General features: G+C 49.6%; 1 protein-coding gene across 1 annotated transcript in view; it reads left to right on the top strand.

The window, feature by feature from the left end:
* Positions 1-14,726, top strand: part of LOC143284811 (serine/threonine-protein kinase Nek2-like) — a 43,325-nt gene that overhangs the window by 14,725 nt on the left and 13,874 nt on the right. The window contains exons 5-8 of the mRNA XM_076591855.1: positions 3,718-3,814; positions 10,051-10,155; positions 11,345-11,482; positions 11,976-12,455. Coding sequence (XP_076447970.1) covers positions 3,718-3,814; positions 10,051-10,155; positions 11,345-11,482; positions 11,976-12,455 — 820 coding nt within the window. The remainder of the gene's footprint in view (positions 1-3,717; positions 3,815-10,050; positions 10,156-11,344; positions 11,483-11,975; positions 12,456-14,726) is intronic.

The following is a 14,726-nucleotide window of genomic DNA, read 5'->3' as shown; positions in this document are numbered from 1 at the left end:
GGGGCACCCCGTGGACGCGGAAGCGGTACACACAGGTGTAGTCCTTGTTCCCGTGGTTGTTGAGGACGCGCAGCTCCACGTACCCGAACACACCCGGCTGGCGGAGCTGCACGTCGAAGTGCTGGATGGGGGTGCCCATGGACTGGTAGGTGAAGCTGCCCAGACTGACGCCCGCCTGGTCCACTTCCGACTTGAGGCCGAGGACGGTGAAGTCTCTGGGAGCGCTGCTGATGTTGCCGTGGGTGGACAGCGACCTGGGGATGTGCTCCAGGGAGAAGGCTGTGGGTCTGATGGGCACGGCCAGCTGGATCCCCACGTAGCCCTTCTGCCCCTTGAAAGCCCAGCACTGGCCCGGGAGGACCTCAGGCTGGATGACGCTCCTGGGAGAGCTGGACATGTAGAACAGTGGAATCCCGAACAGACACAGCGTTGCCGTTTTCTTCACGTAGGTCTCTGAGCACCGGCTGGTTAAGACGCTCCCTCCGGCCGACTCCAGAGCGTAGTCAGGTAGGCCAGTGCGGTCAGCGCTGTACTTGAGTAGGGCCTGCTCCACGATCAGTCGGACTCTGTCTTCGCTGAGGGCCCCACCTCGCATGAACGGAAAGAAAGAGGAACTGTGGTCACAACTCGAGCTTCTGGCACCATCTTTGATCTTCTCTGTGGTGTCTGCTGTCATACGACGTAGATGCTCGTCCAGTTCGTTGTGGTCCACGTAGGTTTTGCTGAGCCAGCCTGTGAAATCACTGCCCCCTGTGCTCCGGCCTGTAGTGTCCACGCCCAGTATTTTAGCCATCTTCTGAAGGATCTGCTCTTGAATGGTGGCCACCAGGGAAGGTTGATTAGTGCAACACGTCTTAGAAGAAGAAGCAAGATTATTGTATGCAGACTGCAAAAAACCAACCTGAGATTCGAGGTCAGCCAGGGATGCTTGAAGAGACGCCATATCTACAGCCTGTCTTTCTCGATCTGCTCTCAGATTTCCCATGAAGAGTGTTTTCAAGTCTGCCATTTCGCTATCCAGACTTTTTGCCTTCGCCAGCAAAGCCGCCATCTGTTCTTCCAGGACCAGTAAACGCTGTCTAGCATCGTTCTGGTTGACTTTAAGAACTGTCTGATCAGAGCTGCCTTCCTTGGCCAAGTTGAGCAGACTGACCTTCAGAGCCTCCATCTCTGGGTTCAGCATCCCTCGTACAAGTGTTTCAATGTCCGCCCTGCTCAGCCAGTCCTGGTTCTCTGCGTGCATTTGCTGCAGGATCTGTTTCACTTCGTGATACAGGTTGTTTGTGGTGTGGGATTTGCCTTGGTAGAGGGGAGGGGCTGATTTCAGAGGGTATATAAAAGTCAGCAGGTTTAAGAAGGAGCCGGTTGAGTACAGTCCACTGTGCATGTGATAGCCAGCAGCCAGCAGCAGAAGAGGCAGCAGCATCAAAGGCAGACAGAAGCAGCAGTGCCTCCTACTGTTCCTGCTGACCACCCAGCTGTCCATCACGATGAAACACCTGATCACCCGGTTGATCTGTTTCCACAGCCAGCGGCCCAGTTTTCGGACTGGCTTGCAGAGTGGTGTCAACAGGTATCTGTTAAGTGGTGAACAGGCTGCCATGATGGTGTGACAAGCTATCGTCACCATGTTGGTCACTGCTTTCAGCACCAGCAGAACACTACGGATGAAATAGCTGTTCCTCTTCTTCTTCCCGCTGCAGCCATCCGTCGAGGTGAATGAACTGGTGTAAGAGTAGGAATCGGAATCTGAAAAATCGTCTGACTGGTCCAGATCGTACAGGTGTTTCAGCCGATACTGCCGGTCCTGCTGGTAGTCGTCAGAGTACCGACGATAGCTAGCTATCTCCTCATCACCAGACTCTGACCATCTGCCTGAACCACGCCGTCCTGCCTTGGGCTTCGCTGGTGATCTTGAAAAGCGTCTCATACGGCGAGCATTATTGTTGGCATTCAGATCATCACCCTTTCTATCTTTCTGGCTCAGTGTGGCAGTGGTGGTGGACATGGGAGTGGAAGAGAGCTTTGAATCGGGCGCACCGTTGTGGTTCAGCCTCTTGCTGACCATACCAGATACGGGTGGATGTCGGTGAGATTGTAGTGCGTTGTTGGAGGTGTTACCCGTTACTGTGTTGCTGAGGCAGGAGCTCCCAGGACGTGCGCGTTGTCTGGAATGTAGGAAACGTCTCACTCCTCGAATCTGGCTGCCTGATCGTAACACCATGCCTTGGGTGTCCTGTCCGTTCCCGTCTGTCTGGAGAAAGTCTTCACTCCGCAGCCTTCCCGATTCTGCTTCATCTTGCGTCTTCGTCTGCGTGCCTCTGAGCAAAGCCAGCTTTTCTTCGTCCAGATCTGATTGATCAGATTCAAAGTGCAGCTGGTCAGTCTCAGGTCCTACATGAAGGGCTTCGTGTCTCGGAGGAGTGTGTGTGACGGTGGACACTGACTGTGCCTTCTGTTCCATGTTGCTGCTGTCCGTGGAGTCATTGTCTGTGTGGTTTTCCAAATTCCCATCCGAGTCGGAACCAGAATCGTCCTGTGTGCCAACAGGTGGGGTTACCGTCTGTCTGGAACGACGGCGCGGCGACATGTCTTTCCTTGCTCAGATGCTGTGGACATTTAAGAGTGTATCTGTGAAAATCATGAGTCGTAACAGTCAGATCTTAATCCGTGTTGCTGGCACAGATTCATGGGAAGCTGAAAAGAGCTGCCCAAGACGGGCAGATAAAAACTGTTCGTCTTCTCGTTGTAATGACAGCTGTGAACGTATCACAAATATCACTGCAACATCAACCATCGCAGCCACTGGTCATTCCAGTTGACTGAGGAAAAACCAAGGTGATCGCAGCTACTTTTGATAAAAAAGACAAATAAACATGCCGGAAAAACTCTGCTGTAATTTTCCAGTCAAGTCGACACATTTCACAGCTACACATGACGTTTACTTTGTTCTGACGTAAAATGTTAATACTACTGCGTCATTACTTTTGAGATTTGCGAAAATTTACCCCCCAAAAAGTCCAAATTGCAATTCGAAGACATTCTCCAGGGGGGGAAAATCCAGCCCCTAAAACGCCCTAAAAAAAAGACAGAAAAATAATATTCAGTGCATCAACATGACAATGAATGTGCTATAATTTCTACGCCCGCAGACAGATGCAAATGAAAAGAATCTTTTCTTCAAACGTTTCCACGGATGTTCACAAACGTTTCGGATGAACTTAAACTGTTTCACTGGTAGGCCTAAAGGCTTTCAGTGACAATTTTTCTTTTGGGGTAAGTTAGGCTAAATCACCCTACAGATCAGTGAATGGGTCAAAGAATTGAAGCTATGAAATTCTGTCACCTCTACTGCCCACTTTTTAATGTCCTTCATCTGACTATTCTAAACAATAGATAAATGAATAGATAAAATCGTCAGTCAGTTTTGAATTAAAAGGAATATGAAAGCAGACCTAAAGGATGCTCAAAATTAAACGCATTCAGGCTTGCAGAGATCTGACGAACAAAATACGCTGCCGAACCCGCTCTTCATCCATAGATAAACGCTCGCATGTAGCCTACACACGTACATTCACTCAAACACAAACACAGGCGCACGGACACACGCATGCACGCATACATGAGCGCAAGAGTACACGCACGCATACTCACTCACACACACACACACACACACACACACACACATTACGTGTATATGATGATGATTCACTGCAGGATCCTGGAAGCCCCTAACGCGATGGTGGAGACTTTCTGTGGCACGCCCAAGTACATGAGTCCTGAGGCCTTGTACGAAAAACCCTACAATGAAAAGGTGACTACAGCTAAAAACCTTCGTTTGTTAATGACTTCTTTGCTGTTGTTGTAGCTGTTGTTTCGTTGTTGTTGTTGTTGTTTTGTTGTTGTTTTTTTGTGTGTTTTTTTGTTGTTGTTTTTTGTTTTGTTTTGTTTTTTGTTGTTTTTTTGTTTTGTTTTGTTTTTTGTTGTTTTTTGTTCCTGGTGGTGGTGCTGCTGCTGCTGCTATCTCTGCTGCTACCACTATTGCTACTGCTGCAGCTACACCTGCTACTGCTGCTGCTGCTTCTACCGTTGCTGTTTTCGCTGTTCATGATGCTCTTACTGTTGACACTGCTGCTGCATCCACGTGCCTGTGTAGGTCCAGGTTCAGTTTCTCAAGGAGGTGTCACTGCGTTCGGACAAGTCCATACACGCTTCACCACAGGATTTGTTGGTGGTATTTTTGATTGTGTATTATTTACGATTGTGTGCTATGACTTGTGTGTGTGCGTGCGCGTGTGCTTGTGTGTAGCGTGTGTATGTGTGTGTGTGTGTGGGGGGGGGGGGGGCAGGAGGGGGGGGATGAATAGTTTTCAGTGATGTTTGGTATCTTGTGTTCAATTTTTTCCTTTTTGATATTTACATATGTGTTCTGTTTGTAAACGCCTACGGCTTATTTTCAAGATTAGGCGTAAATGCTCATAATAATAATAATGATGATAATAATAATAATAATAATAATAATAATAATAATCTGCAAGGCAGGTCTTTTCTTTTTCTTTTTTTTTAAACACAAGAAGAAGAAAACCCACTGTCATAGGTACACAAATTATTATATATGCATACACCATGCAAAATGCAAGACCTGAATGAGCGCGTTGGGTTATACTGCTGGTCAGGCATCTGCCAAGTGGATGTGGCGTAGCGTATATGGCTTTGTCCGAACGCAGTGACGCCTCCTTCAGAAACTGAAACTTCAGTGAAAGTGACAAAAGGCCGTACGGAAAATTTTTGGTGTGTTTTTGTTGTTGTTGTTTTTTCCTCCACAATTATGAGAACAGGTGGCCAGTTTTCTTATCCATGTAAGTTTCAATCCTCGCTGGCATTTCCAGTTATTTGTTTTAATGGTGTGTATTTTATGTATTATGTAGGTATGTAATAAAGTTTGTGTTCGGTTCCTTTTTTATAAATCCTCAGGGGGTTAGGGGGTGCATGGAAGGGGTAGTACCTCTAGAGGGGGGGGGGAGTTGTCACGCTCTTCCGGGAGTGGTTCGTCCTCTATTGATCCCCACCGGCACCCAGCTCTCACCTATGGGTCCTAGAAGCTGCTAGCATGCGGCAGCGCCCAACCCCCGGGCAACGGCTTTGACAGGCTGGCTAAACTAGGTGAGGGTAGCCGACAGGTCTCAAACCGTCGGTGAGTTAGGGCTTGTCTACCCAAGATTGTGAAGACTGGATCCAGCGGACTCTGCGGAAGAAACCTTCATGGTTCAACGGAGAGGAAGGTGGTTGCAGCAGAGCACTGTGGAGTGCTGAGGGCAGGATGAGGCACATAGGACATCCTGGTCATCCACTGCATCCGTTTCCATCTCCAGTCGTCTTGACCTCGTCTTGCCACTGGATACAGACGGTCTCGGACAAGAGAGTGAGGTCGACGGTGCGCAACTCCTCCTCACTATAAACAAAGTCATCAGTCATCCTTCATCCCATACCATCGTTTTGCCCAAGCCCTGTGGCGACAGGCGAGCGACGAAGCGACAGGTGTGGGTACACTGGCAGTCGTAGCCGCGGACCTGCACACAGGCGGCTCAGGCCATAGGGTCGTTTTTCACCGACTGGAGCAGCGGTGGAGATCGGCAGCCCCCTGAGCGACTGAGCAGCCCTCTTCAGGACAGCACTGCTCACCTCCATGGCATGAGGAAGGGGCTAGAAAAGATGCCCTAAACATTGCCTGCTCCACACCACCCTAGTCAGCATACCGCGGCTGACGAGGACCCTACTCAAGCGGTCGACACACAAGGGAAAGAAAGAAGAAAACAAGGAGCACCCCATTGACCATTGCCACATGGAACGTGCGTACGCTTCTGGACAGAGGCGACTCCGACAGACCACAGAGACGTACAGCACTCATTGCGAGTGAACTAGCCAGGTACAACATCGACATCGCTGCCTTAAGTGAGACCAGACTGGCAGAAGAAGGCGAACTCTGTGAGCGAGGCGCAGGCTACACCTTCTTTTGGAGTGGTCGCGGACCTGAAGAGAGACGTGAGGCTGGAGTTGGCTTTGCAGTGAAGTCAACCCTTGTTGGCAAACTGGCTGGCCTCCCGAAAGGAGTGAACGATCGCCTGATGACGATGAAACTCCCTTTATGCAACGGGAAGAAGTTTACCACCATTGTCAGCGCCTACGCGCCCACCATGACCAACCCGGATGAGATCAAGGACAAGTTCTACGAGGACCTGAACGCTGTCATCACCACTGTTCCCAACGCAGACAAGCTCATCATTCTTGGTGACTTAAACGCGAGAGTTGGCTGTGACAGCACCTCCTGGGAAGGCGTGATTGGGAAGCTTGGGGTTGGTAACTGTAACAGCAATGGTCAACTACTTCTCCAGACATGTGCCGAGCACAACCTTCTTATCACAAACACCGTCTTCTGCCTCCCTACCCGTAACAGGACGTCATGGATGCATCCTCGCTCTGGGCATTGGCATCTCATCGACTTTGTCATTGTCAGGAAGAGGGACAGGCAGGACGTACGAGTCACGAGGGCCATGTGCGGCGGTGAATGCTGGACAGACCACCGCCTTATCGTCTCCAAACTCAACCTCCGCATCCAGCCCAAGAGACGGCCTCAGGGCATGAAAGCACCCAAACGCCTGAGTGTCAACAAGCTGGAGCTAGGCAACATCAAGCAGAGCTTTGCTGACACCCTGAAGGAACGTCTTGAGTCCACTGTGCTGGACAACCAGAATGTGGAGGCAGCATGGGGCGCACTGCATGAGACGGTGTACAACACTGCCATGGAGTGCCTTGGGCCTTCTGCCAGGAAGCACAAAGACTGGTTTGATAAGAACTGCACTGAGATCAAGCAGCTGCTGGAAGACAAACGCCAAACCTACAGAGCCCACATTGAAGATCCCAAGTCACAGTCAAAGAAAGACATACTGAAGAGCGCACGCAGCACCATCCAGCGGAAGCTGCGGCAGATGCAGGATTCCTGGTTGAGCAACAAAGCTGATGAGATCCAGGGTTTGCAGACAGGAACGACATGAAGAACTTCTATTACGGCCTGAAAAAGTCTACGGTCCCACCACCTCCGGATCTGCTCCACTCCTCAGTGCTGATGGTTCTACCCTAATCACTGACAAAGACGGGATCCTTGAGAGATGGGCTGAACACTTTGACAGCGTACAGAACCGCCCTTCCACCATCAATGATGAAGCCATCGACCGACTCCCCCAGGTGCCAGTCAGTGAGTCGTTGGATGCCATTCCAACTTTGGAGGAGACCCAGAAAGCTATCCGTCTGCTATCCAATGGCAAAGCCCCTGGCTCAGACTCCATGCCAGCTGAGGTCTACAAAGAAGGCGGTATGGCGCTGACTGAGAAGCTTCATCAGCTGTTCCAGCTTATCTGGCAGCATGAGGCAGTTCCACAGGACTTCAAACGCTTCCATCATACACCTGTACAAGCGCAAAGGAAATCGTCAGGCCTGTGACAACCATCGTGGAATATCCCTGCTGTCCGTCGCAGGCAAGACTCTGGCCAGAGTGCTACTCAACCGTCTCATAGCGCACCTTGAGCAAGGTCTCCTACCAGAGAGCCAGTGTGGCTTCCGGAAAGAACGCGGGACTATCGACATGGTGTTTGCTGCCAGGCAGCTCCAGGAGAAGTGTCAGGAACAGAACGTCGACCTTTACTCCACCTATGTCGATCTGACCAAGGCCTCCGATACTGTTAGCAGAGATGGCCTTTGGAGAATCATGGCCAAGTACGGATGTCCCAGAAAGTTCATCACCATCATACGGCAACTACACGATGGGATGCTGGCCCGAGTCCAAGACAACCGAGAGACTTCAGAACCATTCCCTGTCTCCAACGGAGTCAAGCAAGGGTGTGTTCTTGCCCCCACCCTGTTCAGTCTCATGTTTTCAGTCATGCTAACAGATGCCTTCAGAGACGCTGACGTAGTCATTGGCATCAGGTACCGCACAGATGGCTCACTCTTCAACCTCAGGAGGCTTCAAGCAAAAACCAAGGTGAGGACAGACATAGTCAACGACTTCCTGTTTGTTGATGACTGCGCTCTCAACGCTGCCTCCGAAGCTGACATGCAACACAGCGTCGACAAGTTCTCTGCTGCCTGTGACAACTTTGGCCTCACAATCAGCACAAAGAAGACTGAGGTGATGCACCAGCCAGCTCCAGGAAAGCCTTACGTTGAACCAAACATCTTCATCAACGGGCAACGACTGAATGCGGTGGACAAGTTCACATACCTGGGCAGTACACTCTCTCGCACAGTTGTCATCGACGACGAGGTGAATGCCAGACTCGCCAAAGCCAGCGCTGCCTTCGGCAGACTCCATAAGAACGTTTGGAATAGGAGAGGCATCACCCTGGAGACGAAGCTCAAAGTATACAAGGCCATAGTTCTCACCACACTGCTCTATGGATCTGAATCATGGGCGGTCTACAAACGCCACGCCAAAAAGCTGAACCACTTCCACACCACCAGCCTCAGAAAACTTCTCGGCATAAAGTGGCAAGAGAAGATCCCTGACACAGAGGTGCTCACTCGTGCAAACTTGCCCAGCATAAACACCATCTTGATGCAAGCCCAGCTGCGCTGGGCAGGCCATGTAGTTCGCATGCCAGACCACCGGCTCCCCAAGAAACTGCTGTACGGCGAACTCCAATATGGCAAGCGCTCCCATAGAGGCCAAAATAAGCGCTTCAAAGACACTCTGAAAGCTTCTCTGAAGGCCTTCAACATCAGCCACGACACATGGGAGCTGAATGCAATGGACAGACCAAAGTGGCGTTCAGCTGTCCACAAAGGCGCCAAATCCTGTGAGGCCAACAGAATCGCTGCAGCAGAGCAACGCAGACAGGCCAGGAAAAGCAGGGCCAACAGGTCCCCGACAGCCGTCACCATCCCCTGTCCACACTGCGTCAGAACCTTCCGGGCGCGAATTGGCCTGACCAGTCATCTGCGCACCCACAGAGCCCAACCCACCCACCCCCGGGATGACTAGATCGTCCTCGTCGATCCCGACGGACGAACCACACATAAATCCTCAAGCGAAAAAGAATTGCGCCCTAGGTATGTCCTTTGTTTATGTAAATGAATGTGTCTGCAGGTTATTTGTGCCAATTTTCCCCCCGTTTTTGTTGTTGTTGTTTGTTTGTTTGTTTTCAGTGTTTTGTTTTTCTCTGGGATCTACGGGATTGATATTGATAGTCTTTTCAGGCCTGATATGGTTCTGTAGTGAACGGTTGGTTTAGAAACAACAACAATGCTAATAATGATAAGGATAATAAACTTATTATTATTATCATTAGTAGTATTGTTGTTGTTGTTGTTAGTAGTAGTATCATCTTTGTTCTTATTATCATTATCATCATTATTATTAGTGGTGGTGGTGTCGTTGTTTTATTGTTGTTGTTATTAATGTTTATTATTATTCATTGGTTGTGGTTGTTGTGGTGGTGGTGGTGTTATTATCACTATTATTATTATTATTATTATCATTATCATCATCATCATCAGTAGTAGTAGTAGTAGTAGTGGTAGTAATCATCGCCATTATGAGTGAAGTGATGGCCTAGAGGTAACGCGTCCGCCTAGGAAGCGAGAGAATCTGAGCGCGCTGGTTCGAATCACGGCTCAGCCGCCGATATTTTCGCCACCTCCACTAGACCTTGAGTGGCGGTCTGGACGTTAGTCATTCGGATGAGACGATATACCGAGGTCCCGTGTGCAGTAAAAGAATCCACGGCAACAAAAGGGTTGTTCCTGGCAAAATTATGTAGAAAAATCCACTTCGATAGGAAAAACAAATAAAACTGCACGCAGGAAAAAATACAAAAGAAAAAAAAAAAAGGTGGCGCTGTAGTATAGCGACGCGCTCTCCCTGGGGAGAGCAGCCCGAATTTCACAGAGAGGAATCTGTTGTAATAACAAAAAAAATTTAAAAAGAAAGAAATACGAGAAAAGAAAGAAGAAATCATGGTCATCATCATCATGGTCGTGACGGCGTTGTTGCAGACCGATATATGGAGTCTGGGGTGCTGCCTGGCGGAGATGGTGACCCTGGAGCGTGCCTTCAAGGGCTCCACACTGCACGTGCTGCGTCGCGCCGTCATCAGCGAGGTGCGCGTCCTGCCTGCCCCCACTGATCTAAAATTAGAGTTCTATTTTTAGAGCAGTGGTCCTACCCCAATGCTCTAAAAATAAAAAATGAAAAGTTCTATTTTTAGATCAGTGGTCCTGCTCCTGTTGCATTCTGACTCGGACTGACAGACAGACAGACAGATAGACAGACACAGACAAACGCAAAAACACACGTACGCACATACGCACACATGTCTCCCCTCTCTGTCAGTCACACACACACACACACGCACACACACACACACACACACACACACACACACACACACACACACACACACACACACACACGCACACACGCGCGCGCACGCACACTGACACACATACTGTCTGTCTGTCTGTCTGTCTGTCTGTCTGTCTCTCTCTCTCTCTCTCTCTCTCTCTCTCTCTCTCTCTCTCTCTCTCTCTTTCTCTCCAGCAGCCTAGAGGGAGAGAGAGAGTGTGTATGTGTGTGTTCTGTTTTTTTGTTTTGTTTGTTTTTGTTATTGTTGTTTTTTATATTATGTCGATTACTAATACCACGCTTGTGCCGCTGTGTGTGTGTGTGTGTGTGTGTGTGTGTGTGTGTGTGTGTGTGTGTGTCTTATTTTTACCATGCTTATGCCTTTATGTAGTATAGTTTTCGCATTCTATGACTTTAAGTAACATTATGTAGTGCATGTAATGACATATATAATGTAGTTTTGTGTTGTGTATACCCTGTTTCGGGGCGGGCACTGGATGAAAAAAAGCGCGCCAGTGCTTATCTATTATCCTCGATAATAAAGAATTTGTCTTGTCTTGTCTTGTCTTGTCTTGTCTTGTCTTGTCTTGTCTTGTCCTCTCTCTCTCTCTCTCTCTCTCTCTCTCTCTCTCCCTCCCTCCCTCCTGTCTCTCTCTCTCTTCCTCCATCCCTCCCTCTCTCCCTCCCTCTCCCTCTCTCTCTCTCTCTCCCTCTCCCTCCCTCTCTCCCCCTCCCTCCCTCCCTCCCTCCCTCCCTTTCTCCCTCTCTCTCTCTCCCTCTCTCTCTCCCTCCCTCTCTCCATCCCCCATCTCTCTCTCTCCCTCCCTCCCTCTCTCCCTCCCTCCCTCCCTCTCTCTCTGTCTCTCCCTCCGTCCAGCACCAGCCTTGAGAGAGCCTTACTGTAGATTAGTGTATCAATTAGTCAAATTTCGTTCCCCCTCACAGCCCCCCTCTGTGCCAGCCAACTACAGCAGGAAGGTGCACGAACTGATGGCAGGCATGCTGAATCTCAAGTTCGAACTTCGGCCGACTGCCTCCAACATCCTGGATGATGATCTCCTTAAGGACTGTGAGTTCAGTCAGGTGAGTGTGTGTGTGTGTGTGTGTGTGTGTGTGTGTGTGTGTGTGTGTCTGTATCTGTGTGTGTGTGTGTGTGCGCGCGGGTGTGGGGGATGTTAAGTGGTGTATGCATGTGTGTATATGGGTGGGTGTAGGTGGGAAGAAGAATGTGTGTATGTGGAGGGAGTGGGGTGATGAACATATCTTTGTGTGTGGGTGTGTAAGTGCGTGTGTGGGGGCAGAGGTGGATTGGAGGCCTGCATGTGTATGTTTACATATGTGTGTATGTGGGTGTGGTCTCTGTGCGCGTGTGTGTGTGTGTACGTGTATATGTATATGTGTACGTGTTAACGTGTGTGTGTGTGTGCTTGCGTGAGTGTGTGAGTGCGTGTGTACGAGTTTACTCTGAGTGGGGGCTTGGAGAAAAAGAAAGAAAAATGTAAAGTCTATAGCCTCAAGCCACTTACCTACCAGTTCATTCCCTCTTCTCGCTTCGCCACACACTCGCGCCGGGCAGCCACTGGACCTCCTCAGGCGCCACAAGCTGCTGGACAAACTGGCCAACCACAGAGGACCCCCCATCCAGCGCCCACTCCTACCCGCATCCACACCGACCACCTCCTCCATGCTCTCCTCAGACACACGCATCAACCTGGAAGAAGGGAAGCTACTCTCGGACTACCACGAGAAAGATCGAAAGCGCATGCGCGGCAGACGCGGACAGGATGGCACTCAGACGAGGAGCCAGGGAGACGTGGACGGGTGCGTTCTGCACACGTACGTCAGAAAGGGGTCGAAGACGAAAAAGAAGACTCTTGTGACGGACAAAAAACGGGGGCAGCCTCCTCCCAGTTCCGTGGCCAGTGGTGAGGAAGCAAGATCCCCTGCGGCGGCTGCCGAGAGTGTACCGCCTACTCCCGCCCGTGAACCGTCGATGAGTCAGATTCTTCTGAACATGATCACTTCGTCCGTGTCTTCGCTTCAGTCAGCGTCTAAGGTAAGTGGTAAGGCTGTATACAACCAACCCAGGCAAGGTAAGAAGTTTGTTTATATTCCTGTCATGTGCTCCCCCCCCAGCCCCCCACCCCCTCCCTCCCAACGCCCCGCTCCCTCCCCGGAACGTTACAAACCCATCTTTAACGCACGTCCCGAGTCACACAAACAAAACAAGCAGTGGTGGTGTCAAAAACTAAAAAAAATATGCCCATTACGAGCAAGCAGGCAAATACACATTAACAAGTTAAATTCATTATTGAGGGCCCACAATCATATGAACTGATTATTCTGTCACCTAAAACTGGGGGTGGGGGGGGCGTGACGGGGTGGGGGGGGGGCACTGGAAGTGTTGTTAACTGCTTGCTTGGAGACCCTTGACACAAATGTGTCAAGCGTTTTGGCCTCCACAGCTACTTGGGGCAGGCAGTTCCAGTCTATGATTGCTCTGGGTAAAAATGAAGAGCCTCTGTACTGTGTTCTGGTGGTGATGATGGAAAACTGTTGGTTGTGTCCTCGGCGTTGGCGAGACGGATGTGGGCTAAGTTTCCTTTTGAGGTTTGGACAGTGTGCTTGATTGGATACAGATATACAGACAGTCTACATGCAGTTTCTGGACATTAAGTTGCATTACGCAAAGGTTGAAAAGGTTAACGGTCCCACAGCCTTTTACTGACGGCCATCTATCTCTGTCTATCCCGTTTTGATTTCTCTTGCCTTCGGTGGGGGCACCACACGTTTGGCTACCAACCTCCTCCATCCCTCACGGTTGTCTGTCCTTTTGACTGTCTCACTCAGGGTCAGACCTGTCCACTCTGAGATGTTGTCCTCCCATCTCTCCTTCAGCCTGCCTCCTCTCCTTGCTCCTAACACCGGCTGTTCCCTGCAGAAAAGTCTTGGCCAGTCCGAGTCCTGATGAACGCGACGGAAGTGAATTGATATCCACTGTGTCAAGGGCTGGGCATAGGAAGGCGGGGCCCAGTCCTCTCCTTCCGTCAACGGTTTTAACCTTCTCCTTTAATAGTATACGCAATGTAGATGTAGCCTCCACATTCTTTTCTCTAACCCACTTTAAAAAAAAAAAAAAAACTATTTTAAGAAAACACAAAAAACGCCGGGTGGGGGGTGTTAGAGGGGGGGGGGGTAGAAGAAAGAGTGCCCTGTTTATGGACCGAGATCACAATGTCAAGGCGAAAGATAGTGTATGTGTTCGCTTGTCACCTAAAAACTGTCACATACCCTGAAATTAATGAACAATGAGGCCAGGAGATCAAATAAATAACAAATAGTAAAGAGTGGTAACTCTCTCCACACACAAGGTACATAGCTTCAAGCCAATGCTGCTTACGCTACCAATTTAGCTAGCAAAAGGTACATTGGAACAAACCCAGACACTTCCCCAAAAAGGAAGCGCCGAGCTTGCTCCTGTACCGATCATTTGACATGTGCACACAGCAGCAATGACTGAAGAAATGTGCAAACACAAATTAGCTTTTATTCAAGACTGGCATAGCCTCTTTAATCCTGAACAAACCACACAGAACACACGCACAATACAGAACAAACACATGGCTTCCTTTTTGGGGAAGTGTCTGGGTTTGTTCCAATGTACCTTTTATTTACCTGTATGCTAGCTGAATTGGTAGCGTAAGCAGCATTGGCTTGAAGTTATGTACCTTGTGTGTGGAGAGAGTTACCACTCTTTACTATTTGTCACATTCTCTGTTTGAAAAATCCTGATAAAGTAATGGAAGACATGCGTCTTCGTTTAAAAGCTACACAGTATACTGCCGATAAACTGAATCACATATACAGACTGAGTGAGCGTAGAGGCCCGGTGACAGTGTCTTTCCAACAATATCCTTCCATAAATACATCGAAGCTAATTGTTTGACACGCACTCACCGAAAGTACCGACGGCAAGAGAAATCAGAACTAAATTCCTTGTGTGGGCGGGGGGTATGAAGGAGAGTGAGTGAGAGGGCAAGTTATATCAACCTCAGCCTCAACCTCAGGCCCATAACTACAAAGTAGTCGTTGGGGGAAGCCTGAGGACCGCAGACGCAACCTCCCTTCTCCATCTATCTCTGTCGGCAGCCGCTGGTAGCAGCTCACGTGTGTGGAGTCCGGTCCATTGTTTGATGTTCTCATGCCAGTTCATCCGCTGTCTTCCTCTTCTTCTCCCGCCCTCGATGGTGCCTTGCATGATTGTTTTGGACAAGCTGGTGTGTCGAGTGTTGTGTCCAAACCATATCAGCTTGCGTCTCTTCACAGT

Source organism: Babylonia areolata, chromosome 8 (genome assembly GCF_041734735.1).
Source record: "Babylonia areolata isolate BAREFJ2019XMU chromosome 8, ASM4173473v1, whole genome shotgun sequence".
NCBI lineage: Eukaryota > Metazoa > Mollusca > Gastropoda > Neogastropoda > Buccinidae > Babylonia > Babylonia areolata.
The sequence above is the reverse complement of the archived record's forward strand: the minus strand, read 5'-3'. Positions and strand labels throughout refer to the sequence as shown.